This window comes from Anopheles coluzzii, chromosome 2 (genome assembly GCF_943734685.1).
Source record: "Anopheles coluzzii chromosome 2, AcolN3, whole genome shotgun sequence".
In the NCBI taxonomy this organism is placed as follows: Eukaryota; Metazoa; Arthropoda; class Insecta; order Diptera; family Culicidae; genus Anopheles; species Anopheles coluzzii.
The window spans coordinates 121,553,025-121,576,155 of NC_064670.1; the positions used below are offsets into that span (position 1 = coordinate 121,553,025).

At 46.4% G+C, this 23,131-nt stretch overlaps 10 protein-coding genes across 10 annotated transcripts; 4 read left to right on the forward strand and 6 right to left on the reverse strand.

The window, feature by feature from the left end:
- Positions 1–154: 154 nt before the first annotated feature.
- LOC120949705 (general odorant-binding protein 67) lies at positions 155–1,161 on the reverse strand. Its single transcript, XM_040367170.2, has 4 exons — positions 1,056–1,161; positions 795–989; positions 471–722; positions 155–396 (listed from the first exon to the last, which is right to left on the reverse strand). The coding sequence occupies exons 1-4, from the start codon at positions 1,098–1,100 to the stop codon at positions 274–276; spliced, it is 615 nt and encodes a 204-aa protein (XP_040223104.2). The 5' UTR covers positions 1,101–1,161; the 3' UTR covers positions 155–273.
- Positions 1,162–1,267: 106 nt separating this feature from the next.
- LOC120949690 (general odorant-binding protein 66) lies at positions 1,268–2,280 on the reverse strand. The gene is made up of 4 exons (XM_040367127.2): positions 1,999–2,280; positions 1,648–1,914; positions 1,537–1,564; positions 1,268–1,457 (listed from the first exon to the last, which is right to left on the reverse strand). Exons 1-4 carry the CDS (start codon positions 2,236–2,238, stop codon positions 1,354–1,356), a joined length of 639 nt encoding a protein of 212 aa, XP_040223061.2. The 5' UTR covers positions 2,239–2,280; the 3' UTR covers positions 1,268–1,353.
- A 284-nt stretch (positions 2,281–2,564) lies between these two features.
- On the reverse strand, positions 2,565–8,327 carry LOC120949689 (uncharacterized). The gene is made up of 3 exons (XM_040367126.2): positions 7,209–8,327; positions 3,067–3,230; positions 2,565–2,993 (listed from the first exon to the last, which is right to left on the reverse strand). Exons 1-3 carry the CDS (start codon positions 8,209–8,211, stop codon positions 2,775–2,777), a joined length of 1,386 nt encoding a protein of 461 aa, XP_040223060.2. The 5' UTR covers positions 8,212–8,327; the 3' UTR covers positions 2,565–2,774.
- On the forward strand, positions 4,008–5,796 carry LOC120949688 (putative alpha-L-fucosidase). The gene is made up of 3 exons (XM_040367125.2): positions 4,008–5,204; positions 5,277–5,526; positions 5,606–5,796. The coding sequence occupies exons 1-3, from the start codon at positions 4,147–4,149 to the stop codon at positions 5,729–5,731; spliced, it is 1,434 nt and encodes a 477-aa protein (XP_040223059.2). The 5' UTR covers positions 4,008–4,146; the 3' UTR covers positions 5,732–5,796.
- A 1,378-nt stretch (positions 8,328–9,705) lies between the features above and the next one.
- LOC120950579 (uncharacterized) lies at positions 9,706–10,614 on the reverse strand. Its single transcript, XM_040368721.2, has 3 exons — positions 10,445–10,614; positions 10,258–10,380; positions 9,706–10,184 (listed from the first exon to the last, which is right to left on the reverse strand). Exons 1-3 carry the CDS (start codon positions 10,565–10,567, stop codon positions 9,828–9,830), a joined length of 603 nt encoding a protein of 200 aa, XP_040224655.2. The 5' UTR covers positions 10,568–10,614; the 3' UTR covers positions 9,706–9,827.
- Positions 10,615–11,975: 1,361 nt separating this feature from the next.
- On the forward strand, positions 11,976–12,902 carry LOC120950581 (uncharacterized). Its single transcript, XM_040368723.2, has 3 exons — positions 11,976–12,194; positions 12,259–12,381; positions 12,452–12,902. The coding sequence occupies exons 1-3, from the start codon at positions 11,991–11,993 to the stop codon at positions 12,809–12,811; spliced, it is 687 nt and encodes a 228-aa protein (XP_040224657.2). The 5' UTR covers positions 11,976–11,990; the 3' UTR covers positions 12,812–12,902.
- Positions 12,903–12,989: 87 nt separating this feature from the next.
- On the forward strand, positions 12,990–15,046 carry LOC120950577 (protein THEM6). Its single transcript, XM_040368720.2, has 3 exons — positions 12,990–13,688; positions 14,073–14,287; positions 14,351–15,046. The coding sequence occupies exons 1-3, from the start codon at positions 13,535–13,537 to the stop codon at positions 14,690–14,692; spliced, it is 711 nt and encodes a 236-aa protein (XP_040224654.1). The 5' UTR covers positions 12,990–13,534; the 3' UTR covers positions 14,693–15,046.
- A 19-nt stretch (positions 15,047–15,065) lies between these two features.
- LOC120950580 (uncharacterized) lies at positions 15,066–16,029 on the reverse strand. The gene is made up of 2 exons (XM_040368722.2): positions 15,629–16,029; positions 15,066–15,559 (listed from the first exon to the last, which is right to left on the reverse strand). The coding sequence occupies exons 1-2, from the start codon at positions 15,848–15,850 to the stop codon at positions 15,182–15,184; spliced, it is 600 nt and encodes a 199-aa protein (XP_040224656.1). The 5' UTR covers positions 15,851–16,029; the 3' UTR covers positions 15,066–15,181.
- A 6-nt stretch (positions 16,030–16,035) lies between these two features.
- LOC120950583 (uncharacterized) lies at positions 16,036–17,001 on the forward strand. The gene is made up of 2 exons (XM_040368726.2): positions 16,036–16,729; positions 16,807–17,001. Exons 1-2 carry the CDS (start codon positions 16,271–16,273, stop codon positions 16,915–16,917), a joined length of 570 nt encoding a protein of 189 aa, XP_040224660.1. The 5' UTR covers positions 16,036–16,270; the 3' UTR covers positions 16,918–17,001.
- Positions 17,002–18,342: 1,341 nt separating this feature from the next.
- Positions 18,343–22,735, reverse strand: LOC120950576 (death-associated inhibitor of apoptosis 1-like). The gene is made up of 2 exons (XM_040368717.2): positions 21,049–22,735; positions 18,343–20,681 (listed from the first exon to the last, which is right to left on the reverse strand). Exon 2 carries the CDS (start codon positions 20,422–20,424, stop codon positions 19,405–19,407), a length of 1,020 nt encoding a protein of 339 aa, XP_040224651.2. The 5' UTR covers positions 20,425–20,681; positions 21,049–22,735; the 3' UTR covers positions 18,343–19,404.
- Between the last annotated feature and the right edge of the window lie 396 nt (positions 22,736–23,131).

A 23,131-nucleotide genomic window follows, 5' to 3' on the forward strand; every position in this document is an offset into this window, starting at 1 on the left:
ACAACTAATGACTTGCCATTGCTTTGTGATCGTTCAAATTTCGACCATTCAATTGTTGACTTCATTATGACGCTTTTTCCACGTCTGACCTTCGGTTTAAAGCTAAAGAGTTTTTTTTCCCCCCATTACAATTGCACGGACAATCATTGAACAATTGAGGTTGTTTGCCAAATTTTTGGGGTAGTTTGGTTTTATTAATTTTAACAATTCACACAAACAAGCGCACAAACAAAAAAACAATCGCAATCGATTTAGATCATGCTAGATCGTGGTTTAGGTTGGACGCATGCGACGACCGCCATGCTTGCGCAGCGCAAAGTACGCGCAGCCCTTCTTGATCTTGTCCTTCAGCTGCGTGCAGCCATCCTTCTGCGTCCACACATTCGTCGGGCATTGCTGAATGGTAGAGAAAGTAGAAGTGTGTTTTATAGATAAAATATGTTTAACAAGAACAGACGATCGCACTTTACCTCAAACAATGTGCCGTACACGCAGTTGATGAACGCTTTCGCATCCGGCTTGCAGACTGGTTTCGTCACGTAGCGGGTAAATTCCGAGTCAACGTTAATGCTTTCATGGCACTGCTTAACCGTGTCGTCGAGCAGCTTGGCAAAGGCCGGGTTCGCTTTCACTACCGGCTCGATCGCCTTCCTAAATGCGGGCCCATCGACCTTTTCGTTCTTGAGCGCACCCATACCCTTCATAATACACTCAGCGATGCACTGCAAACAACCGATAAACGGTGACCGTATGACACGTGATCGTCAAAAAAACCACGCGCGCGTGGGACTTACCTCACCCGGATGTCCACGCGGTCCTTTATCGTCGGTGTTTTGCGGTGGCTTAAACGGGTGGGCCGCTTTACACTTCTCGATGACGGTCTTGTTGGCCAGCATGGGTATGGCGCAGCATTCGTCAACCGTTATCGATGTGCCATTGTGACAACCGAGCACATCCTTCCCGGGATGGGCCACCACAAGCTCCAGCGTCTAGCCATATCAACGAGGATGTTAAGGTCAGGGTTTCTCAAACACCGCTCTGACGATCCTACTTACCGCCACCACAAATATTACACCAAAAGCGCAAACGAGTCGATTCATGTTGAACAACTGTTGTACGGCTTTTTCTCTCCACAACCATCGCTTTTATACCCACCGGGCGCTAATGTGCTCGAGTTAAAAGCACATTAAAATCTCATTCCCTTCTCACGGTCAAAGTCGTTTCATTGTTTCGGAAAGTGATAATTCAGTAAATATAAACATTTAAATTTGCAATGCGGAAAACGATGCGACAGAGAGCCATTTTATTTGTATTCCAATTGTTCCAACACGATCCTCGGACCGATCACGCCACTTATCTCGTCTTCTGGTTTTCCAGAACCATGAAGATGGCGTTCAAATCTTCCAGCGAGTTGGAGCACTTTGACAAGAACGTTCTCCATTCATCACACATCGGACCTGTGAGGGAATAATGGGAAAAAGAGCACGATGTAAGCATAAGTTGTCTTCAGTGCAGAGCTATGACATTAATTCTTACTTGTGGTTCTGTCCTTAGCGGGGCAGTTCTTAATGTGATAGAAAACCAAAAAAAAGACCAATTAGAATCCTGTTAGCATACAATCATACATCAGCCACACAAAGCCCTTACCACGTAGAACTTGGCAGCGGCACAGGCAATGGTCAGTGCCGGAGCTGGGTCACAATCTCCCAAGGAAGACTTCAGCTTACTAAGCACGTTGGATGGATCTTTGTCCATCAGTGGCAAACACTCTTCCAGCACCGCCTTCTCCACCAGTGTCTTCCATTCGTCCGATCCCTTCACCATCTCCTTGATGTACGACTTAATCTTGTCCTTGTCCACCGTATTGTCCGATTTGATGAGGCTCTGCTTCTTCAGCACACAGGTCGTTATTTCCTAGTAGAAGATGATACAAAACCAATCAAAGTAAACCATGCTGAAGCTCTCTCTTTCTTTCTTTCTCTCCCTTCATTTACTTACACAACTCTTCTGCAATGGCGGCTTGCTAGATTTCTGATGCTCTTCCATACAAGCGTTCAGCGTTTCGTTCGGAAACATTTCCGGCACATCGCAGCACTTGTCCTCGTTGTCCTTGTCCACCGTGGGCATCGTTTTGCAGACCGGGTTCGGTTCACCGGCGGTGGCCAACTGTACCAGCCACAGCAGCACCAACACTTTGGCCCAGTTGGCCGATCCAATGCGAGCGATAGTCGTAGCCATGGTTACGTTATTGAAGCACTGACGAACTGGTGCGTTCGACTTGGGTAGTGCACTTTTATATACAAATTCAGGGGTTATGGAAGAATTAACCAAAAAACTGATCATTCTTTTTTTACATAATCCAATTTTTTCGGGGGCACGTCTAAAGTAAACATAGTTTATTACCATTGTTTAGTTTTTCCTTTTTTCTACTGCAAAGCTCCATTGTTAACGAAGGTAGGTCATTCGGAACGGTTCTGAAATGACCTTAGTGATATCGTTCATTGCGGCACAGGTTCTAACTGTACAGCGGTACGCGTACAGAGCCAGTACAGCAAACAATCATATTTTCATAAATCTACACCTTAACAGCTAGCTTTATTCAGTACGGAAAAGCGATTAATGATCGCACCTTAACACCTATGCTATCATGCTAATGAAGGGCAAAAATGACCATCAGTTGCGCCCATTCCACGATGAAATGTTCATGATGCTCTATTCGAACGTCCAACAAACAACCGAGACTCTGTCGCTTTGGATTCACTCGATTCACAAGCTCACTGAATGTCTAGCACCACGGCCTCGTTGGCGGGATTGCGTAGCGTTTTGTACTGGTTCGTGCTAACCGCCAGCTCGACCAGATTGATGTTGGTGAAGAAGTCCACCAGTACCGCGTTCGCTCGCTGACTCCACGGGCCGCTCAGCAGCTGCATCAGCTTCGGATTGACGATGCTGGCACGTTCCGCCGGCATCAGGAAGGTGGCCTCCTCTTCGTTCTACCATTCCATTAGGAAAAGGGAGTTGTTAATTAAATTCTTTTTATGATTAATTTCCTCTGCTTATACTTACATAGCTCCCGTGGAAGCCTTGCACACCGTGCAGACTCCAGCCAATGTTGCGCGGCGCGTCCGGATGCTTGTGCGAGAACAGATTCTGCATCCATTCGCCCAGCTCGGTGTGCTTCAGGAAAGCGCTCGAGTGTTTTTTCCACGCTCTCCATATAATGTCCGATTCTAGAAGGAGAAGAAGGACGAGAAATTGTATGAAAAAAAAAACAAATTTAAATGATAAACCATTTGAATTCCAGTGTTAAAAGCATTTCATTCCTACAGTTGACTGCTAGGGAGCAAGAAGCTGCGAGTCGATGTTTTTGCGATGTTTATGCGCCTGTGCGTAGCAGTTACAGAATCACAATGGGAAAAGTGTTGGTCATAAATTTGAAATGAATTATTTTTTTTTAATTTAATAACATAATAATTTTAATTTTCCACAATATGATTGTTTTATAATCATTCCAAGAGTTTTGTATTTAAATATATTTTTACAATAACTATTATTTTTCGAAAGTGCTTCTCATAATGATATCAACCATTCGCTTTAGAGATGGGAATGTTTAGTTGGAACTGGTAAAAATAACCTGCTACTTCGTCATGCATAGTACTTTACTCTTTTTTGAATTATTCCACTATGACAACCAGTTACTTGTAATATGTTATTCTTACTCGTTACTCTAACCAGTAAGCCGTTACTTTCAAACATTATATCAATCCAACAACCTATCAGTAGTAACTAGTTACTCATGCAAAAGTAACTAGTTACTTTTCGTTATTTTTTCTTTTTCTTTAAAAGTCCCATCCTCATTTCCCTTTCTACAGCTTTCGCCATCATTTGCCACCGTACAGATTGGCTCCCGTTATCGCATTCCTTCCCCCCCATGCAGTAAGCTGATGAGCCAACAAACACAATCCATCATCGCGCATCTCGCGACGGTACAAATTGTCCATAGGTCAATTGTGTTTGTACAAGATAGTGCGCCTCGATGCGCAGCTGAAGTGGCACTGGAGGAGAAAGGAAGCACCACAGCGATAGTGCTACCGTTCTGCCGAGCAGCGTCCAGAACGGCAACGAGCGAATTATTCTCCCGTGAAGATGCGTTCCGCGAGGACGTCTCTGTGGCTGTGCAGTGCGGTTGTGGTGTTCGGTGTGCTTTGCTTGGGCTGTACCGCCGGCAAGTACGAACCAACGTGGGAAAGTTTGGACTCGCGCCCACTTCCCAAATGGTACGATGACGCGAAGGTCGGTATCTTCATCCACTGGGGTGTGTACGCGGTCCCCAGCTACGGGTCGGAGTGGTTCTGGATCAACTGGCAGGGCAGCCGGACGGAGGAGTACGTGCAGTTTATGGCGAACAACTACAAGCCCGGCTTTACCTATCAAGACTTTGCGAGCGATTTTACCGCGGAACTGTTCAATGCGACCGAGTGGGCTGAGCTGTTTGCCCGTTCCGGTGCACGGTACGTGGTGCTGACGAGCAAACACCACGAAGGGTACACGCTGTGGCCGTCGAAGCATACGTTCGGCTGGAACGCGATGGATGTTGGACCTCATCGGGATGTTTTGGGCGAGCTGGCCAATGCGGTGCGTGCCACGGGGCAGCTAACGTTTGGCGTTTATTATTCCCTTTTTGAGTGGTTCAATCGATTGTATTTGAATGACAAGCTGCACGTGTTCATGCAAAGGGAGTACGTGGATGGAAAGGTATGGCCTGAGCTGCAGGAGCTTATCAACACGTACCGGCCGGAAGTGCTGTGGAGCGACGGTGACTGGGAAGCACCGGACGGGTACTGGAAGGCGAAAGAGTTCTTTGCCTGGCTGTACAACGACAGCCCGGTGCGCGACACGATCGTCACGAACGATCGGTGGGGCATGGGGACGCTCTGTCTGCACGGGGACTTCCACACCTGCTCCGATCGGTACAACCCGGGCGTGCTGCAGAAGCACAAGTGGGAAAATGCAATGACAATCGATCGGAAGAGCTGGGGCCATCGGGTGAACGCACGGTTGGAGGACTTTATGACGACGGACGAGCTGATCGGGGAGCTCGTGACGACGGTTAGCTGCGGTGGCAACATTCTTATCAACGTGGGCCCCACCAAAGCCGGCACAATTGAGGCAATCTTTGCCGAGCGACTCGTCGAGATGGGACGGTAAGGGATGAGCTAGAAGAAGAAATGTTGCGAAATTCGCTCTCTCTTTTAATGCATGTTGCCTACTTCCAGCTGGCTGAAGGTGAATGGCCCTGCGATCTACAAGTCCCAACCGTGGGAGTACCAGAACGACACACTCACCGGAAGCGTCTGGTACACCGCGACCAAGGGATCCTCGAATCGGCGCAGCAACTTCCGCACGATCTTCGCCACCGTGCTGGACTATCCGTACAAAACGAACAGCGTGCGGCTGGGAGCCTTCAGCAATCAGGTGACTAACATTGCACAGATCACGATGCTGGGGTACAACACCGCCCTGAAGGTTAGCCCGCAAAGACCCCGTGTTGGGAGTTGCGTTTAAGTCCGCTTTTAAATGGCATTAACATCTTTCCCATTTGCAGTGGAAACCGACGGAGGATGGGATTATGGTGGAGTTTCCTCCCAAGAACGAGATCGACCGGCTCGAGCTGAAGCACGCCTGGACGCTGAAGATCACACTCACGACCCAGTGGCCCCTAAACGTGTAGACGGAGAGGGTTAATTCGTTTAATTGGTACAGCGCAATAAAACGCCCTACCTTTACGCAATTCAAGTCCATTTCGGTTGCCTGCTGTAAAGAAGGATGCTGTGGACTATAAAACGCGTCTCAAGCTTTTCCATCGTAGCTCCCAGCTCCCAAGCCACACAGGCCTTAGTTAGTGAATTCCACCCCAAACAAAAAACACGCTATCTTCACCGTTAAAGGTGGGTTTGTTTTTGCTGCTGTCTCCCGACCTCAGATTTGTGTGCGATTGGTCATGACGAATCTAAGCACCATTACGAAACGGTTTTCGCTTGGCGGTCCGTAGGCGCGCGCACACCAGCGGTCTCAAATGTGGGTCAGTGTCGGCTGTGTTTTGGGAGACGAATCGAACGCCCCGAAATAAAAACCGGAAAACCGCACGATTGCTGTGCAGGTGTGTCGTAACGGGTGCCCCTCGATAAGGGGCGCGCTGGCGCGCACGCGAATGTCAAGGCCGTGTTGCGGATCTCTAGGGATCTCTGTATGCGCACGGAAGGGCACGGTGCTCATACTCAACGTCACGTTTTGCTTTAGTGACGCGAGCCCCGGTGGCGTGTGGGCCCTTGAATCCGATCGTAGCGTTAGATACACGCTTTGCAGTGTTTGTTTCTGCTTTTTTTATATGAGCGAAACCCCTTCAGGAAGGACACACACACGAGGCGCAAAACAGACACGATGAGCGTTTAGCCGCTCATTAGCCAATGGCAGGAAGTTACTACGAGGCCTGCTTTGAACTGTCTTGCCGTGTTTTACTATCATCCTCTTTGGAATGACCCCTTTTTGTGTGAGAGAGACCTAAGTCTCTTTGTTGAAAGATCACTCTACTCTGTTATCGTGTTCGATTATTGCCTGGGATGGTACAGACAATGCACTAGCACAAGCTCCAGCAGCAGCCAATAACGAGGCGCGCTGTCTGTTCAAAACCAGACGTGTCAAACATACGGCAAGTCAAAGCACTTTCACAGTCATTGTAAAGAATCCAAATGTGTTACATTCACCAGGATTTACTAATATTTCAGACAAAGGTTTCGTCATTCTACGAGGTCGATCATCATACGTAACAATGTCTTCTAATGAGTTTCGCTATCAGTGATCTATTGTTAATCCCACTTATAGTTAGCACTCTATACGGGGCTTGAACCTAAGACGGGCATCATTAATTATAAATTTTGTGATTGTATATTTTTCTTCATTCTTCAGCACTTTTTGATATATTTTTGTATATATTTTATGAAGTGGATTTGAGTTTGACACCCCTGCGTTCAGACCTTCGCCAGTCCCGCACACACACACTCCATACGACACTAAAAACTGCACTCGCCGCTTGCGTCTCCCCGTGTGCGACAGACACAATTTGCTACGCCTGCTTCAATTGGATAATCGCTTATCGAGCGAGACACACTCGTTGATTGAGTTCTGTTCCGTTCCCCGGCTTGACTTACCATTTAAGCTCGCCTCATGATTGTAGGTGATAAGTATGTACTTTCCCTCTCGGCGCATATCCCCGAGCGTCAGGTTGTACGACTCGCTGCCCTCCAGCTCATCCTCCCCGGACACTAGCGGCATCCTCCGGTACACCAAATCTCCCAGCTCCTGCTCCAGCAGCTCCAGCAGCGCCTCGTGCTGCTCCGGGTTATTGTGAAACCCGAGCGGAAATCGCCGAAAGTCCAGAAACACCGTCTCCTCGGACAGTATCACAAAGCGCCGAATGTCCTGCAGGATGGGCCGCAACGCACCCACCCGGAACTGTTCGTTCATGATCCAAAAGTTGCGCGTCCCATTGTGCGACGGGTAGTACCCGATCGCAAAGTCCAGATACCTTATCCCGAACACGAGCTGGCTCCACACGTCCAGGCTCTGGCGGAAGCCAATCTTTTTCAGCACCACATTCCCGACGTTCGTGCGCGTCTGGTAGCAGCCGGAACAGTGCGTCCCGGGCAGGAACAGCTCCCGAAGCGATACGTTCCCGAGCCCCGGTTCGCTAAACATCCAAGTCGGCTGTATCTTCAGACAGTCGAAGTACTGCAGCTCACCGGCCTGGTCGTAGCTCGTTAGGTACAGGTCGAAGCAGATCGGTTTGCTCTTGCGCTTCGGGATGTGCTGAAGCACTTGCTCGTGGCTCCAGCCACCGGGCAGTTTGCGACGGCCAAACTTTAGCTCCGTTGTGACCTGCCCACTGCGCTCTCCACTTACAACCACCTTCACAGCTGGGGAAGCGTTTGAAAGGGCTGGATTTTCCGTGTACAACCCAATCCATTCCGGTGGATTCTCACAGCCTGGGCCCCAGTTGATCACCAGCGGAGCGTCCTCTAACGAACGAGCCAACGCGGACAGTGTCAGATAGATCGGACAGCTGTCTGTTGCGTACACACCACCACTGTAACCCCTTGTAACAGCAGTAACGCACACGGCTACTAAGATCGTACGCCAACCGTTACCGTACATGGTGGCATTGGATGGAGAAGGAAACTTCACTTTATGCACACTGCTTTCGACCGGGGTTGCGTCCGTGCGGTGCGCGATTCTCGGCAAGACTGAATCGGCCCTCGCCACAGTCCTTTCGGTCGCACGGTGCCACAACATCTTAGCGTGCGCTACACGGCGTCATCTTTTTGTCCTCTTCGTGCGCAGCTTTTTTGCCGCCTGTTTCTCTTTGGCGCATTAGAAAGATTCACATCTCGCGCGCAAACGGTCGAGCCGCCAGCCTGCATTTGATAATGAAAGATATAGGTGTGGTGGTGGTAGTGTTTCGCTACTCCGTGAGAAGCCGAAGGAATCAATGGCCTCCGCAAAACGTGATCAATCGGTTGGGCAATTTTGGGGCGAATTGACACTATCGGTGGTTTGGTTTGGGTGTCATGCGAATAAAGATGTGACTCATTGATAAGTTATTCCAAAATCATCGGAAAGGTATTGAAATTGGCTCTCCCTTGCAAAGCTCTTGGGTGGATACAATCGTTATCGCTTAATGCCTGACTGACAATTGAGCAAATGTGACGTGCATTTATTGAATTAGAAGAGGAAAAAAAAATCACACAATCTGGAACACCTGGCGCCTTCAAAACAATCTTCAAGGAATTCACACTAGCAACAGGTGTTCCAATGTGTTACCACTTTTTTTTTCGCCAGACCCTTATCAGCTTGTTGATTAATAGATCTTACACGAATTACGCGTAAGACACTTATAGCTTCATTCAAAAGCATTCCCTATGCCGCGGTAAGTGCACAGGAAGCGGCAAGCACGATAAGATCTTGATTGAATAATTACTGTCTTAATTTATTGCGCTGTTTGAACAGCTGCCGGAACGTTTTAAGCATGCGACCGACAATCGACAACGCATTCTTAAGCGGACATTGGAATTAGTCTTAAGCGCGTTCCCAAAACATGTGTCATTATGTCGTTTTTATCAGAGCTATTATTTCATTATTGTTTTTGGCCTGTGGAGTTGAGTGTAGCGTACCAAAATTGTCAAAATAAATGTCATTAATCGCATTCTTCGCAAAAAAAAACTCTTTTAAGATCAGCTTAATTACTTATTTGTTGCACATACTGCGCATATTGTACGATAAGTAAAATAACAACTTCATTTCGTGTATTATTGCCATCAAAATAAGGGAAAAAACAGGCATAAGCATGTCTTAGCATGCTGGTACCGTTGTTATTGTTTATCAACAAGTCCATTAAAAAGTGCAATTCATCAAAACATTAACCCTTTTTTGTGCAGTACAAAAACGTGCCGTTTAAATCCATTTATCCAAGTGTAGTGCAGATTGCATACTCACTAGGCTCACGGCATCGCGCATTGCATATCCGTTGAGGGTAACGTATTAAGAGTATTGCATACTTTCAGGCTAACATGTGTTATATTGTTTAAAGATCAACTGCAAATCCCGATTTTCGGTGTAACTTACGCTGTTAAGCATTAAAATTCTTATTAGTTCCGTGTTGTTTGCACATAATTTATGATTCATTTTCCCCTATCGCTACACCAGCTATGCAACATTTGCCGTTTTTCACAACCAAGACCCCAATCACACACAAACATGTACAGTGCACTGCTCTAAATCATTGGACAGATGCTGCCATACTCTCGCAGCTTGTTGCAGTTCTCGTTCACGTTAAAAACGGACGCCGGACACTGGGCGAACATCATCATGCCCATGCAGCGCAGAATCGTGCCGGAGATGGGATGGCAGATCTTCTCGCCCTCGAAGCTCGGTTCCAGCTTGGCGCCCGCCTCGATCTCGTCCATCTTCTTTTCCGCCAGCTCGAAGCACGCGTTGGTGGCATCGCGCACCAGCGACATCCACTCCGGCTTGTCCTTGACCGCGTCCATGAACATCTTCGACAGATCGTCCCGCTTCAGCATACCGTCCGCGTACATGTTGGTTGCATTCATCGCACACTCAGCAATGCACTGTAACAACGGTGCGATGTGGTGGAAATTTCAAATTTGGCAACAGAAAAGAACTGCAGCAGCAACTACTTACACAACCCCTGGGAATGCCATCCATCTGGAGCTGTTTCTTCGTCTGCTCGCCGTACTTCTTGTAGCAGTCCATCATGATCGTACCGTCCACCAGCATGGGCGTGGGGCAACATTCGGCCGGGTTCTGGTGATAAAAAAGGGATGAGCAATTTCTTTGTGGAGCTTCTTGTCATTCTACAGCAACTCACCGTATCGACAGGTGGACCGGCAGCACACGGATTATCGCCCGCCAGCACCCCGGCCTGGAGCAGGGCCCCGAAAGTGAGGAAACACAGTGCCAACTGCACCACAACACGCTGTCGCTGTCCCATCGCTCTACTCGACTGCAACTGAGAGATCACCGGTCGATGGGCGATCGCTTTCGTTTTTATCCCAACGTCCGATCTACCCTTTCCCACCGTACCAATGTCAACCTGCTTTCGGGGGCGATATCAGCCGATGCACGTTGTGGGGCGTTTGGAGGGATGAGGAGCTTGCATGGCTAATGGGGCCTTTTGCCTGCAGTGGGCACAATAGAATTCGACAGAGAACGACACACACAATGACAGAGAGAGCGAGAGAGGAGAGTGCGTACATAGAAGAGGGCTAGTTAGTAAATGGTCAGGTAATGGAAATAACCCTCACGAAAAGAAAAAAGTTGCCCACTCATCACGGGGGAGCGCTTTTCATCGATTGTACTCGAGCTGATTTGAATACAAAAATCTGGCGCTTTCTGTTGATACAGAGCACTGAGCGCACGGTACTCTTAATTGATGGTTTGGCTTGCGGGTACGTAATGTTCAGACCACAGAGTGAGTGTGATCGTGCCATAGGATATAATTTGTATACCCCACAAACGATCGGTCGTTTTTACCATTTGTTTGGCTTTTTTTACCATGCACGTGGCGTGCCAGATGGTTGGGGCGTCAGACGGAAAAGCAATGTGCAGGGTTTAACGCAATTGTAGAGAAGCAACGGTTTAATTCTACCATCAGTTTGAATTAGAACCGTTTTGTATAGATCAAACAAAAGCTGTGGTACAATTTTATATCATCAAAATCACTCCAAAAAACCCTGTAATGGTTTTGCAATGACAATATTTGCATTTTTTTGCCTTTTTTACATTCACATCAGACCTAATCAGGCTTATCATTGCGGTGATGGATAGAACATGATTGATCATACAAGGGCCGATAATTTAAAGCATCATCATGATCATCTAATCGGAATCGGATGGACAAACTGAGCCACAGATAAACATACAGAGTTTAAATTGCTGTGCTAATAATGGTTAAAGATGTTGTTTTTGTTAATATTGAAGAACAAACTAAATAGAAGCGATTAGTAAACAGACATTGCGATTCAGGTATCAAATGATTCAGACTTACTACATAAGAATATGAAGTATGAAACATTAATGTAACTCATCACACTTTCTGAAAATCTTCATAATAAATTGAATAACTTCTTCACTGCGTTAAACTTCCTTTACATCTGCTCAAGATGAACCTCATTATTCTACTGAAGCATCACGACACATGCGAAAAGCTAGCTCCAAACATCTCCACTGCCAAGCAAACAACTTCATCATAAGAAGTTGTACGGTATAATTTCACCCATAAAAGAACGACTGCTGCATTAAGTTAACATCTTAATGGGCAAGTGTTGACGTTAAATATTGCCCAACTGACATGTGAAACAAAGCGAGGGCAGAAACTTTGATTGACACTTCAAGAATCCGTCAGCATTTTCACTATGAAGCATTTGAAGGCATTTGACGAGGCTCAGAATGATATAAAAGCTGTTCAGAAGAGGCTCAGTACAAGCAGTACAATTCTAAGCGGAATACAGAAGAACATGGCTCACTTAAATCTCCTTCAAATCGGTGCCTTAAGCCTTATTGCCGTTGGTTCCGTGTTTGCTGACAATCCCTGCCTTAAAGGACCTCCAGTGCCGAAGGTGAGAGTTGATGATTGAATCACATGTAAGAGCTCTAATTTCCACTACTATTTCCACTCTCCAGAATGCAGCGGAATGTTGCGTCACGCCGTTCCTCGTGGAGCCGAGCGCCTTCATGACCTGCCACTCCAAATGGATCGGTCAAACGAAGCGCCAGATGGCAATGGAAGGCATTCCGCGTGGTTGTGTAGGTATCCCGTTCACAAGATAACAGTTCAATATGGCTTTTAAGCCTTCTCTACTCCCTTCCCCTACAGTGCGTAGCTGAGTGCGTTATGAACTCCACCAGCCTCTACTCGAACGGTAAAATAGATCGTGAAGCACTGACCAAACTGTACCTTGACTCCACCAAATCGATGGCCCCCGAATGGAACAAGATCACGCTGGACGCAATCGACGGGTGCTTCAAGATGGCGGACTCGATCAAGGACGAAATTGAGGCGGGCGCTAAGCTAACGCCTTCATTTGATGGGGAACAGATCTGCCATCCCATCTCCGGTACGATACTGGCCTGCATGGGCATGACGCTGTTCGCGGAGTGTCCGGCCAAGCTGTTCACCGTCAACGATGACTGCAACAAGCTGAAGAGCTATCACAGCAAGTGTCCGTTCTTGTAGATGGGGCTCCACAAATTTACGATGCTGATTTATGTATTCTTTTATAACCGCTAATAAAATCCGCACCATTGCACCACGTTGAAACCTGAAATGGAAATTCAAATTGACCGTTAGCAATTCCGTTGATTCAAAAACTGACTGACGGAATCCTTTCTCACCCACTTTCTCGCAACCCTTTTCCTATGGAAATGTTTACCTGCTGCTCTCATCTTCCACTCATCGCTGTATTGGTGTGCTCGCTCAAAAGTGCATCCACAAACTGCACGCCAAAATCGTTCGACATCGAACGCAGTAGGCGCATGCGCGCCCAGAACCAAAACAAACCACCATGGCACTAGCCTACCCTGTTCGTCCTTACACAATCCGCTTCAGCTACACACAAAAACACAAACACGCAACACACAAACACACTCACACGGTAGCTGTCATCTGGGGCCAGCTTCGATTCACTGCGGTCGAAACGAATTCCATCCAGGTTTCGTCCCCCCAAAGTGGTCATCGTCAGAAGAGAAGAAAGCGCAATGGTTTGAAAAATTGTGTCGTACCGTGTGGTTCGTTTTGTCCCCGTGGTGTTTGCACGGCCAGTGCGATAATGTGATGCAACTGTGAGCAAAACCGTACCCCCGTAACACCGAAATCACACACATATCCGTACCAGCCAGTAGCAGCAGCCTGCCTTGGTAACAAGTGAAGTGCAAAAGAAAGGGATTCCTGGACCTCAAGATGTTGTGTACCGCGCTAGGGATTGTGCTCGGTGTGCTGGTCGGGCTGTACGGCCTGTTCGAGCTGCACTACTTTCTGCGAATGTGCCTTTGCGTGGTGTCGGCGCGCTTTCTCAAGAAGCGGATGCACATCCTCGACACGGGCACCGTGATGGGTGAGTAGTAGTAGTAGTTGTTGTAGTAGGCCATGCTCCTTCCTTAGCGGAGCTTGGGTTCGATTTTCCGTACCGCAGAGTACCGTGCGGATGCTAAATTTAGCATCAGTAGTTGTGTGGTTTCGATCGCCTCTTCTTGACCGCTTGCCGGCGGTGGGGCATTAGCCCAAAGGGGAGCCGAGAGAGAAAGAAAGAGAGGCATGTCATTAAGCTCTAGTTTACCATACACATGCATAAAACATTGGCCCAAGACATTGATTCGTTGGCGATCGATAATTGCTGGAGTGTGATAAGGAGCCGTTTTTTATTGCTCTTTTGCCTGCAATAATGATTTTAACAAAGGAACAACGTCCATTAAAATTATTTTCATTTTTTCTTTTCCAGGTCTTTGCCTAACGAATGACATCGACACGCTGCTTTACCACATGAACAATGCGCGCTATCTGCGCGAAATAGACTTTGCGCGGGTTGACTTCTACGAGCGGACCTCCCTGTACCGGACGATTCGAAGTAAAGGCGGATCGGTTGTACAAGGGGCCACCACCATCCGCTATCGGCGGTTCATACGTCCCTTCACGCGTTTCACGATCAGCTCCAGGGTAAGAGACGCTAATTCGCTTAAAAAGTGTTTCTTATTCCAACAACTGCCCTTGCTTCCACAGATCGTGTACTGGGACAATCAGTCCATCTTTATGGAGCATCGGTTTCTTGGCGGTACGGACGGCTTCATCCACTGTATTGCGCTCTGCCGCCAGCGCGTCATGCAGTGCTCGGTGGAGGACGTGATGGCAACGCTGCTCAAGAGCGGCATCAGCTTACCGTCTTCGTCCGGCGCAAAGAAGCTGCCGTCCAACACGACCAGTTCGACCGAATTTCTGGAGAAGGTGGAGACGGGTGGTGTCATTGAAGCACCGAGCCTGGCCAAGCCCGATCTGCCGCCCGAGGTGGCCAAGTGGCTCGAGTGGAACGACATCTCCAGCGCAAGCCTGCGGAGCGAATGTTGAGGCATCCACTGTGAGACTAGCAACGCTGCATTCCACGGGGATGATACTTGAGACTCCAATTCGGTGTCTCTGAGACTGTTATTGTGTCCGCTTTGATGTTGTGCACAGCTCCTTAGTTGCGTAGAGCAAAAACAAACGGGTGTGTGTGGAGGCGCCCAGCTTTCTGTCCGTCACCACGTGCGTAATAGCCTAGAAACCTTTCCCTCGCTCACTCGCACTATCTCTCTATCTTTCTCACTCTCTCTCTCCCTCTCTGCTCATTGTTGTTGACCCTTTTTCTAGTAGTTTAACACACAAAAACAGTGGAAATAAAGCCAAAAGGCTTCAAAACGATCCTTTCTCCAGCGTTTTAAATCTCCATCTTGAATGATACTCGTGTTTCAAGGCGCTTTATTAACCGTGGTTTTGGTCGTCTACAAGTGTATAGAACAATCCCAAAGTTTTGAATCCCGTCACCCTTTTGCCGTATCGCAACCGACAGTGCTCTATCTACTGACGCAGCGCACTGAACGGGCAGTTCTTCAGGAAGTTCCAGATCGCATCACACTCCGTCGAGGTGGAGCGCAGGTTGGTCGGGCAGTCGCTGAACACGGTCGTGTGGATGCAGTCGACCAGGAAGCTGGCCTCCGGATTGCACACCTGCGTACCCTTCGGCGTGGTCTTCTTCTGGTCCGCCACGTCCTTCTGGAACTCCTTGTCCTTCTTGTCGGCCTTGGCCGTGCACTCCTTGATCGCCTTGCGGACCACGTTCAGCCACGGGCTGTTCGCCGGCAGACTGTCCGTGAACACGCTGTTCAGCTTCTTCTCATCGACATCACCGCGGCGGTTGTAGATGCCGGTGCTGTTCAGGATGCACTCCGACATGCACTAGAAGCAAGGATTTGGACGTCAATGTCTTTTTTTGGGAGCATTTTAAACCGTTTGCACATCAGTTACCTCCGTCTTGGGCATGCTGGCGGCACCCTTGTCCGCGGCGTCCTTGTCGATGGGGAACTTCTCGAAGCACGAGCTCACGATCGTCACGTCCAGCAGCTTCGGGATGGTGCAGCAGGTGAACGGGTCCGTCTTGAGGTCCAGCTTGCCGCACGTGTTGGGGGCACCGGCCACCAGCAGGCTGCCGCACAGCACCAGGAACACTTTGCCGACGATCGGATTCATTGTTTGGTAGTTTTGAGGTTAGTTGGAGGGATTTTAAGAACCTGAAGCTGTACACCAGTTGCTTGACTGACTCTATCCATCGAGGATGGGAGTTATTTATACTCCGAATGTGCATTTGGACGTATGGTAATAATGGAACTTTAATAGGAACTTGTTATTTTCTGGAATCAATTTTCTCACTTCCAGAATAAATGTGAAAATGAACTGTTAATTGGGCGTTATTTTGATTCTGAAATCAAGGTGACGTGTCCGTTGGGCGCCAACACTTCACGGACCATTACGCATCTCCCCAACATGATGATGATGAGCCGTTAATTCGACAATATCACAATCCCATCAAGCAGCAGGCGGGAGAGAAATTTTATAAAAAGCACCCAAAACTCTCCCATTCATCTAAAGCGTAAGAGGCCTCCCGTAACCATGGAACCACTCCTCCTGCTCTGCACACTGTGTGCCCTTCTTCTGCCCACCCTGAACGCTCAGGCGGTCACCGGCAATAAGGCGGCAAACGGCACCACCTGCCCGGAAGCGGACGTTGCCATACGGGACGTCACCCCGCAGCAGTGTTGTGGCAGCTTTCTCGAGGCACACAAAGCCATCATCGACTGTATGGGCAAAACCGGTACCGGCGCCGGTACATCCTGCATTGCGCACTGCATCCTGCAGAACTTCCACACCCAGAAGCTGCTGGTCGGGTCGACGGTTTCGGTGTCGCAGATGATCACGATCGGGCCGAAGCTGTTCGCGCACTACGAGCGCTGCCACACCGATCTGTTCGAGTACGTGATTGGTAATGTGTTCGATGGGGACTTTCGGCGCGTGATTTGTGACGAGCGGTTGAACCGATTCTTCGAGTGTATGGTCAGGAGCTGGTTCGAGGTAAGGGGAGCCATTTTTCTTTCCAGTTTCTTGTGGTTATGTTATGTGCGGGCTTTGTTCTTTTCTTTCTTTCGAAGGACTGTTTGGGCTTCGATGACGCGAATCCTAAGTGTGGAGAACTGCAAAAGGTTGTCAAGTCGTCGAGCTGTAGCTTGAGCTCGTTCTTCACCAAACCCGAAACGGCGTAGTAGTCCTTGACAACTCTGTCCTTTGTGTCTTGTGTCAAATCAAAAGGCAACCAAGAGCCGTTAATAAACATGTTTTGAATTGAACTGCTGCAGCCAAGTCTTTTATCCAAGAGATTTTTTCGTCCATGTTGCTGAAATCATGCTTGATCATTTGATCGTGATATACTGCAGTTAGGGACCATCTGATACCGGTAAGTGGCTTTAAAACAATGTTTCTGGTTTCTTTCAAATTAAAAAAAATTGAATTGCAATTAGCTATTCTGATGTAACACCCCATAGCCCACCACAATCCAGCCATGATGTTCTATAACTAGTAGCGCCATCTAGTGGCGATCTTAATTTTGCGATCATAGATACACTATTTTACGCAAAGATCACATAGTACTCAGTAGCACCCCAACCAAATTTATCCCAACATTAATGCCTGAATGAGCAACAGACAATTACAGTGGAGCGCCGTTTATCCGGGTACCTTTTATCCGGCTGTCCGTTTATCCGTGCTGTTGAGAAATGACAGTTCAATACAATGGTGACATTTCGTTATGAGGAGGATATTTGAAAAAGCGGTTAAAAGAGCATATTGTCATAACAAAAGACCCGATAATTCAAGGCAAATTTCAAATATTCTTGTGGAATAAGCATGAAGTTAATAAAAACTGGGTTATTTTTATCAAAAAATAAGATAATTTTCCAAAAATTAATCAGGAATTGTTGATAAAATATATCATTTGACTCATTATCCGTGTTATTCGCTTATCCGTGCGAGGTCAAGTCCCAAGAAGCCCGGATAAACGGCGCTCCACTGTAGTTTAATAACCTGAAACATGACGAGCTATAGCATCCGCTAGAGGTCGCTAACTGGTTGTCAATTAAGAGACACTCTCTGACGTTCTTCGATAAAATTTTATCAATCTTTCTCCGTTTATTTTCCTCGTAATATTTATTTATTTTTTATTTATTTTATGTATATATTTGCTTGCTCTTACTATTGTCTTCCTCGTGTGATTAATAAAACATTATTTAACTTAAAAAAATTAAGTGAGGGGAAAGGGGAAAGATACAACAAGGGGAAAAAGAGATTATGGTGGGGATGAAGAGTAGGTCGTACTCGATAGATGAAATAAGCAAATGTAGAAGAAGAAATCTTTCGTCAACATAGCGAAGCAAAAAGCGCCACAGTTCACTATGATAAGAAACTCATAACTGTAAAATGATAAAGTTTCATTAGTAATGTGTTGTTTTTTTCCGGTCTACCAAACATTCATCATCACTATGATCCCTGGATTGAAGCCTTATCTAGATAGAAATATCTAGAGCCAGATAAAACGAACCAAAAACGGAAAGTCCTGTTTCTCATTACTGTTACTTACTGCCGTAATACCGCCGTCACATGATACGATAAAAAGTATTTTTTTTTACAAAAGCTGCATACCTACATGATTATTTTTTATTCACAAACTGAATGTGCTGATAGAACACATTTGCCAATGATTTTTATAAAATACAACCGTGCTTTGCACGCACTTCTAGGAAGTTTCCGGATTGTTGATGGTGGCGATGGTGATAGCGGAGTGCATTTGGGTCAGATGTCCCCACTGTACAGTTGTCATATATTTAGGATGAGTTTTAAAAATATCCAGTCTCTCTAACCTGTTCTCATATAAAGATGTAGATATCAACTGTGTCACACACGAAGCTTCGATCTTCAGAGTAACTGGTAGTTGATCGAAATATGTAAGTATCTTTTACACTGTTTTACGGAATGTTAACAGCAAATGTTCAGCGATCGCGAGATGGTTTTGCAGTGCAATAGCAGCTGTGCTGCTGAAAAACATCTCGCGAGCGTTGAATAATGATGTTAGCATTAGTTACTGACCTCCGAAGAGGAAACGACTCATGTTCCAAAATATTGGATTCATGTTCCACAGTCCCGGGCATAGACAACGTTTTCATATATCAGGTTCGCAATCTTAGAATTCACACACAACGAATCGTAAAATTTGCTCCCGATCGTGGGTTGCGTTGCAAACCCCTGTAGTCATCGCGAATGCATTAAAGTAGTAATGGGTGGTATGCGAACATACTGCCATAAGACTTTATGGCTCAGATTGTTCCTTGCTCCACAATTCAACACTACTTCAAGGCATTCCGTTTAGGGCAGTTCCCGCTCAAGTCTCGACATAGGATAGATTTGTGATGTGCTGCCCCATTTTTGTCACGGATGTATTGCTTTAGTCAACCTTAGCGGCAAAACGACAAAGTGTTTCAGTGCGTCGAGTCAACCAGCGCAATCGATTTATGACAAAATAGAGCCTCACGGAATCTTATCTTACATTCGAGATTAGAGAGACTGCAAATAACGCCAAGGCTTACATGGGTTTGCAACTTATCTTCAGATAGTAACGTACTTTTACGATACGTCAAGTGTCACGCCCTTGATTGCTATACGATTGATGAGAACGTTGCTACCCGTTGTTAAGGGGGAAATTACGAAAAATATATACGCTGAACGCTGGTATACGGCTCATTGCACATCGGACACTTGGTAGTAGTGGCGGCACACCTGCCACATGCCACCACGTGTCCGCACGGCATGAAAACCGTATCAAATGGTCGAGTGAAACAAATTTTGCAACACTTTTCATCCGACACTTCGTCCTGCTCTTTATCCTTGCTCACATTACCATGTCCAGAATGCTCCGGACCGGCTGTGAGCGCACTGTTTGTAATCTTCTCCCCCCGGCATTCCGCAATGAACTCGGGCGTCTTCACTAGCTTCACGTACGGGCATTCGCTAAAGTTCCTCACATGCTCCACCCACGGGTCATCCTCGGCCAGCCAGTCCCGCAGGTTGCCACCGCAGTAAAAGCACGCCACCACATCACTCTTGCCGGTGTAGAAAAATCCCGCATCAGCCATCCGCTCGGGTGTTTGTGGCATCGATTTGGGCCACTCCTTAAAGGTCGCTAACCGATCGCCCTCTATTCGGTACTGCGGGTACTTCTGCCTATAGAAGGGCATCGTATCATTTTGCGTCCTTTGCGACTGCCTTTCCAGTTCGTTCTGGCGATTGAGCCTATTCGATTCTGCCGCCGCTGCTGTTGCTGCCATTTCTCTTGCAATCGTGCTGCCTGTGCCCGTTGTATCGGGCACGATCTCCCCTAACTGATCGAGAAAATCTGGATCAATAGGCACATTGTTTGTTGGCCGTTTGGTCATCAGTCTGCAGTGGGGTGACCATTTCAAGTGTTCCTCTATCACGACGTCGTGCTCGTCCCATCCTCCAAGCTCGATGCGGCAAAAGTAGCAGCGCACACAATCACGGTGCCCGGTGTAGAAGAAGCCCCAACGAGCTAGTTCCTCTGGGTAGATGTAAGGAACTGTCCACAACGGAAAGAATGTTCGTAGTCGGTTTACCTCATAATTAAGACATTCCTCTGGTACGACGTGTGTAACACGATATTCAGCTATTTCTCTACAAATGCAACTTACTGCAGCAGATGCCATGCGTCTACTAGTGCACTTTCCTAACGTTATCGTGTTATTTTGTCGTGTTAAGTGTTATCCCCTATGGGCAGATTGCGTTAAAACTATTTTATCAATTGCTTTATCTAATAATCTGATTGTGATACAATTCCTTTTTATCCCTGTAACTACGTTCAACCATTTGCTGCTGTCTGCGAACTCAATTGTCGACGTATCAGTGGCGCGTATCAGCGGTGCTTGTTGTACGCTCTGTGATTTGGAAGCATTGATCAAGTTATCTAAAAAATAAAGAAAAAATATATATTAATACTCTTCATAGAATGTCAACTAAAGTTCTATCAAACACAATTATCTTCTTTAAATAGTAAGCAATCGTAGTGCACTGTACAGTAGTTCACTGTACAGTACATCCACCGTGAGCGTGATTTTACAGCACATTGTGAATGAGTGTGTTTGAATTCAATATTTGTATCGAATGAGTTGCATTATACCATAACGAAGATTTCTTTAACTCCTGTGTGAGTTAATTCTCCAAGTTACGACTAGCAGCTCACTCACAGAGCGATTGAACTCATGCATGGGTAAAACAACTTTACTGAGAGTTTAATCATTTTCAGGAGTTACGAGAGTTGAAATGTGAGTTACCTGTTCAGGCCAAACAATTCCGATGATTCCGAGCGATTCCGACGATTCTAGAAGATTCTGAATATTCCAACGGTTCTGAAGACGCACGGTCAGTTTTTTTTTGCATTTCCTTTCTGCCACTCTCAAATCCAACTCATGTACTCACTAAATTAACTCACGTTACCTGAGTGATTAACTTCACTAAATAATAATCATATTCACGGATTATTTTCATTACACGAGTATTAAGTAAAGAGTTGACAGATAACAAACAGATTCCATAAACTTTGCGTTAATTTTAACTCATTCAATGCAAATAAGTAAACTCGCTCGGTTGGTAATACAGGGTTTACCTAGCCAATCCGGCATCGTCAAAGCGTTATCGGTCGCCGTAAATACTTTTTCGGGCAACATAAACCCTCAATTGGGCACTGTCATTTCTATTCGAGCCTTGTGAAGTATGAATCGGGCATAGTACAGAATGAAAGCGTCCTACTCTTGAAGGTGTCAAATCGGTCGCTCCGGTGTGTTTGATCCATGAAGCAGTTTAAAAATACGTATTTTGCATGTTGTTTAACTTATTAGGTAGGTAAACCCTGTAAATCAACAATTGGTACATCACCAGAGGTGCCGCGCTGGTATCATTAAGCTGGTATCATTGAATCCGTTTGAATCTAAGGATGGCGCAACACATTTCGTGTGGCCGCTCCTACAACGCCGCGGTAAAGTACTATAGCAACCATCTAGTAGTCATAAAAAAGTGTGTGTTTGTGAAAATGAGTGTCGGGACGTACGCCGCCGCTACGAACGTGTTCAATGATAACATCTATCATGTTGTGCGGAACGCAATGTCTCAGATAAGATTTCGCATTATCTGAGGACGTTTAAAAGTGGAATTTTGAACTCTTACCGCGCGGCTACCCGAGGTGAAATATACAGCGAAATGAACTATTCGACAGGTGAAATATCTGACAGGTACAGCTAAAGGGTTGGGGGAGACACAACATCCGCTTTTGAAATTCTATTAAAAATAATATATTCTTAAGCAGAACATTCCCTAATTAGAAGAAATTATGAACTGTTGACTGAAAATTGACGAAGTACTCGATATTGAAGTTATTTAATGGATTTAATTACGATTTTGTGCACGTTATTTGTTTACATTGCACATCAGCTGGTTGCTGTGATGCTTTATCCATCAGATATTTCGCCTGTCAAATAGTTTATTTCGCTGTATAATTCACCTCGTGTAGCCGCGCGGTTATGCATAGGATCCTGTATTTAAAAAACACTCACAAAACAGCTTTCATAGTGGTTTTTCATATTGTTTTTGAACTTTTTAGCTAACGTTTACTTCTTTTAAGAAGCCATCATTTCCCACTGCACCAGACCAAGTCACGGTTATCACAATGGTTTTAAAAATCTTAAATGTTATTATACACTTTGCACATCCCATGTTAACTCTTTCAGTGAGTTATTGGCTGGTATTATTGAATCCGTTCGTAGCGGGAACGTACGGCGGTCACATGAAATTCTAGGGATGGCAACAAATTTCTTGAGCCCGGTCATACAACGACGCGGTGAATAACTGTAACAACCATCTAGTACGTTAGGAAAATGAGTGTCGGGACGTACGCCGCCGCTACGAACGGATTCAATAATATACCAGCCATTATATTGTGCGAAAAGCATGCGTTGATACACCTGTTCTCACTTTCCTCTGAATCTTTATCCGGTTGCTATGGATCGCAATCCACGAGAATGGATCGCAATCAACTACGTCTGAATCGTTGTCAGCTACGTTTGGATAGTTTTCAGCTACGTTTGGATCGCTCTCAGCTACCTTTGGATTTTACGGTAGCTCGCGCAAATTTCGTATCTTCATCGGCAGGTATTTACCTGGTTGGTTTTACCTGCCTCGATGAATGTACCAAGATAGCCGTCGTAAAACGTTTATCACATCACAATTGATTACTTTGCCTTAAAAGGAGGTCGAGAGTTTGGTTGAAATTTGATCGAGTAAATCAGACTGAACACGTACGAACAGCTCGTTCCTCTCACTGGTCCCGCAGCTTGCACTCACTTGCGCACTACTGACGCTGTT

Bases quoted from the DNA above. Each gene is read 5' to 3' on its own strand.
- LOC120950579 (XM_040368721.2), bottom strand. From the start codon at position 10,567: ATGGGACAGCGACAGCGTGTTGTGGTGCAGTTGGCACTGTGTTTCCTC. The intron at 10,381-10,444 runs GTGAGTTGCTGT...TTTTATCACCAG, and splicing joins CCGGTCCACCTGTCGATACG to AACCCGGCCGAATGTTGCCC. The intron at 10,185-10,257 runs GTAAGTAGTTGC...CCGTTGTTACAG, and splicing joins ATGGCATTCCCAGGGGTTGT to TGCATTGCTGAGTGTGCGAT.
- LOC120950581 (XM_040368723.2), top strand. From the start codon at position 11,991: ATGAAGCATTTGAAGGCATTTGACGAGGCTCAGAATGATATAAAAGCT. The intron at 12,195-12,258 runs GTGAGAGTTGAT...TCCACTCTCCAG, and splicing joins AAGGACCTCCAGTGCCGAAG to AATGCAGCGGAATGTTGCGT. The intron at 12,382-12,451 runs GTAGGTATCCCG...CTTCCCCTACAG, and splicing joins AAGGCATTCCGCGTGGTTGT to TGCGTAGCTGAGTGCGTTAT.
- LOC120950580 (XM_040368722.2), bottom strand. From the start codon at position 15,850: ATGAATCCGATCGTCGGCAAAGTGTTCCTGGTGCTGTGCGGCAGCCTG. The intron at 15,560-15,628 runs GTAACTGATGTG...CCTTGCTTCTAG, and splicing joins CCAGCATGCCCAAGACGGAG to TGCATGTCGGAGTGCATCCT.
- LOC120950577 (XM_040368720.2), top strand. From the start codon at position 13,535: ATGTTGTGTACCGCGCTAGGGATTGTGCTCGGTGTGCTGGTCGGGCTG. The intron at 13,689-14,072 runs GTGAGTAGTAGT...TTTCTTTTCCAG, and splicing joins CGACACGGGCACCGTGATGG to GTCTTTGCCTAACGAATGAC. The intron at 14,288-14,350 runs GTAAGAGACGCT...TTGCTTCCACAG, and splicing joins GTTTCACGATCAGCTCCAGG to ATCGTGTACTGGGACAATCA.
- LOC120949690 (XM_040367127.2), bottom strand. From the start codon at position 2,238: ATGGCTACGACTATCGCTCGCATTGGATCGGCCAACTGGGCCAAAGTG. The intron at 1,915-1,998 runs GTAAGTAAATGA...ATCTTCTACTAG, and splicing joins CGCCATTGCAGAAGAGTTGT to GAAATAACGACCTGTGTGCT. The intron at 1,458-1,536 runs GTAAGAATTAAT...ATTCCCTCACAG, and splicing joins CGCTAAGGACAGAACCACAA to GTCCGATGTGTGATGAATGG.
- LOC120950576 (XM_040368717.2), bottom strand. From the start codon at position 20,424: ATGGCATCTGCTGCAGTAAGTTGCATTTGTAGAGAAATAGCTGAATAT.
- LOC120949688 (XM_040367125.2), top strand. From the start codon at position 4,147: ATGCGTTCCGCGAGGACGTCTCTGTGGCTGTGCAGTGCGGTTGTGGTG. The intron at 5,205-5,276 runs GTAAGGGATGAG...GCCTACTTCCAG, and splicing joins CGACTCGTCGAGATGGGACG to CTGGCTGAAGGTGAATGGCC. The intron at 5,527-5,605 runs GTTAGCCCGCAA...TCCCATTTGCAG, and splicing joins GGTACAACACCGCCCTGAAG to TGGAAACCGACGGAGGATGG.
- LOC120949689 (XM_040367126.2), bottom strand. From the start codon at position 8,211: ATGTACGGTAACGGTTGGCGTACGATCTTAGTAGCCGTGTGCGTTACT. The intron at 3,231-7,208 runs GTAAGTCAAGCC...TTCTCCTTCTAG, and splicing joins TCATGAGGCGAGCTTAAATG to AATCGGACATTATATGGAGA. The intron at 2,994-3,066 runs GTAAGTATAAGC...ATGGAATGGTAG, and splicing joins AAGGCTTCCACGGGAGCTAT to AACGAAGAGGAGGCCACCTT.
- LOC120950583 (XM_040368726.2), top strand. From the start codon at position 16,271: ATGGAACCACTCCTCCTGCTCTGCACACTGTGTGCCCTTCTTCTGCCC. The intron at 16,730-16,806 runs GTAAGGGGAGCC...TTTCTTTCGAAG, and splicing joins TGGTCAGGAGCTGGTTCGAG to GACTGTTTGGGCTTCGATGA.
- LOC120949705 (XM_040367170.2), bottom strand. From the start codon at position 1,100: ATGAATCGACTCGTTTGCGCTTTTGGTGTAATATTTGTGGTGGCG. The intron at 723-794 runs GTAAGTCCCACG...GGTTGTTTGCAG, and splicing joins CGCGTGGACATCCGGGTGAG to TGCATCGCTGAGTGTATTAT. The intron at 397-470 runs GTAAAGTGCGAT...TCTACCATTCAG, and splicing joins TGTACGGCACATTGTTTGAG to CAATGCCCGACGAATGTGTG.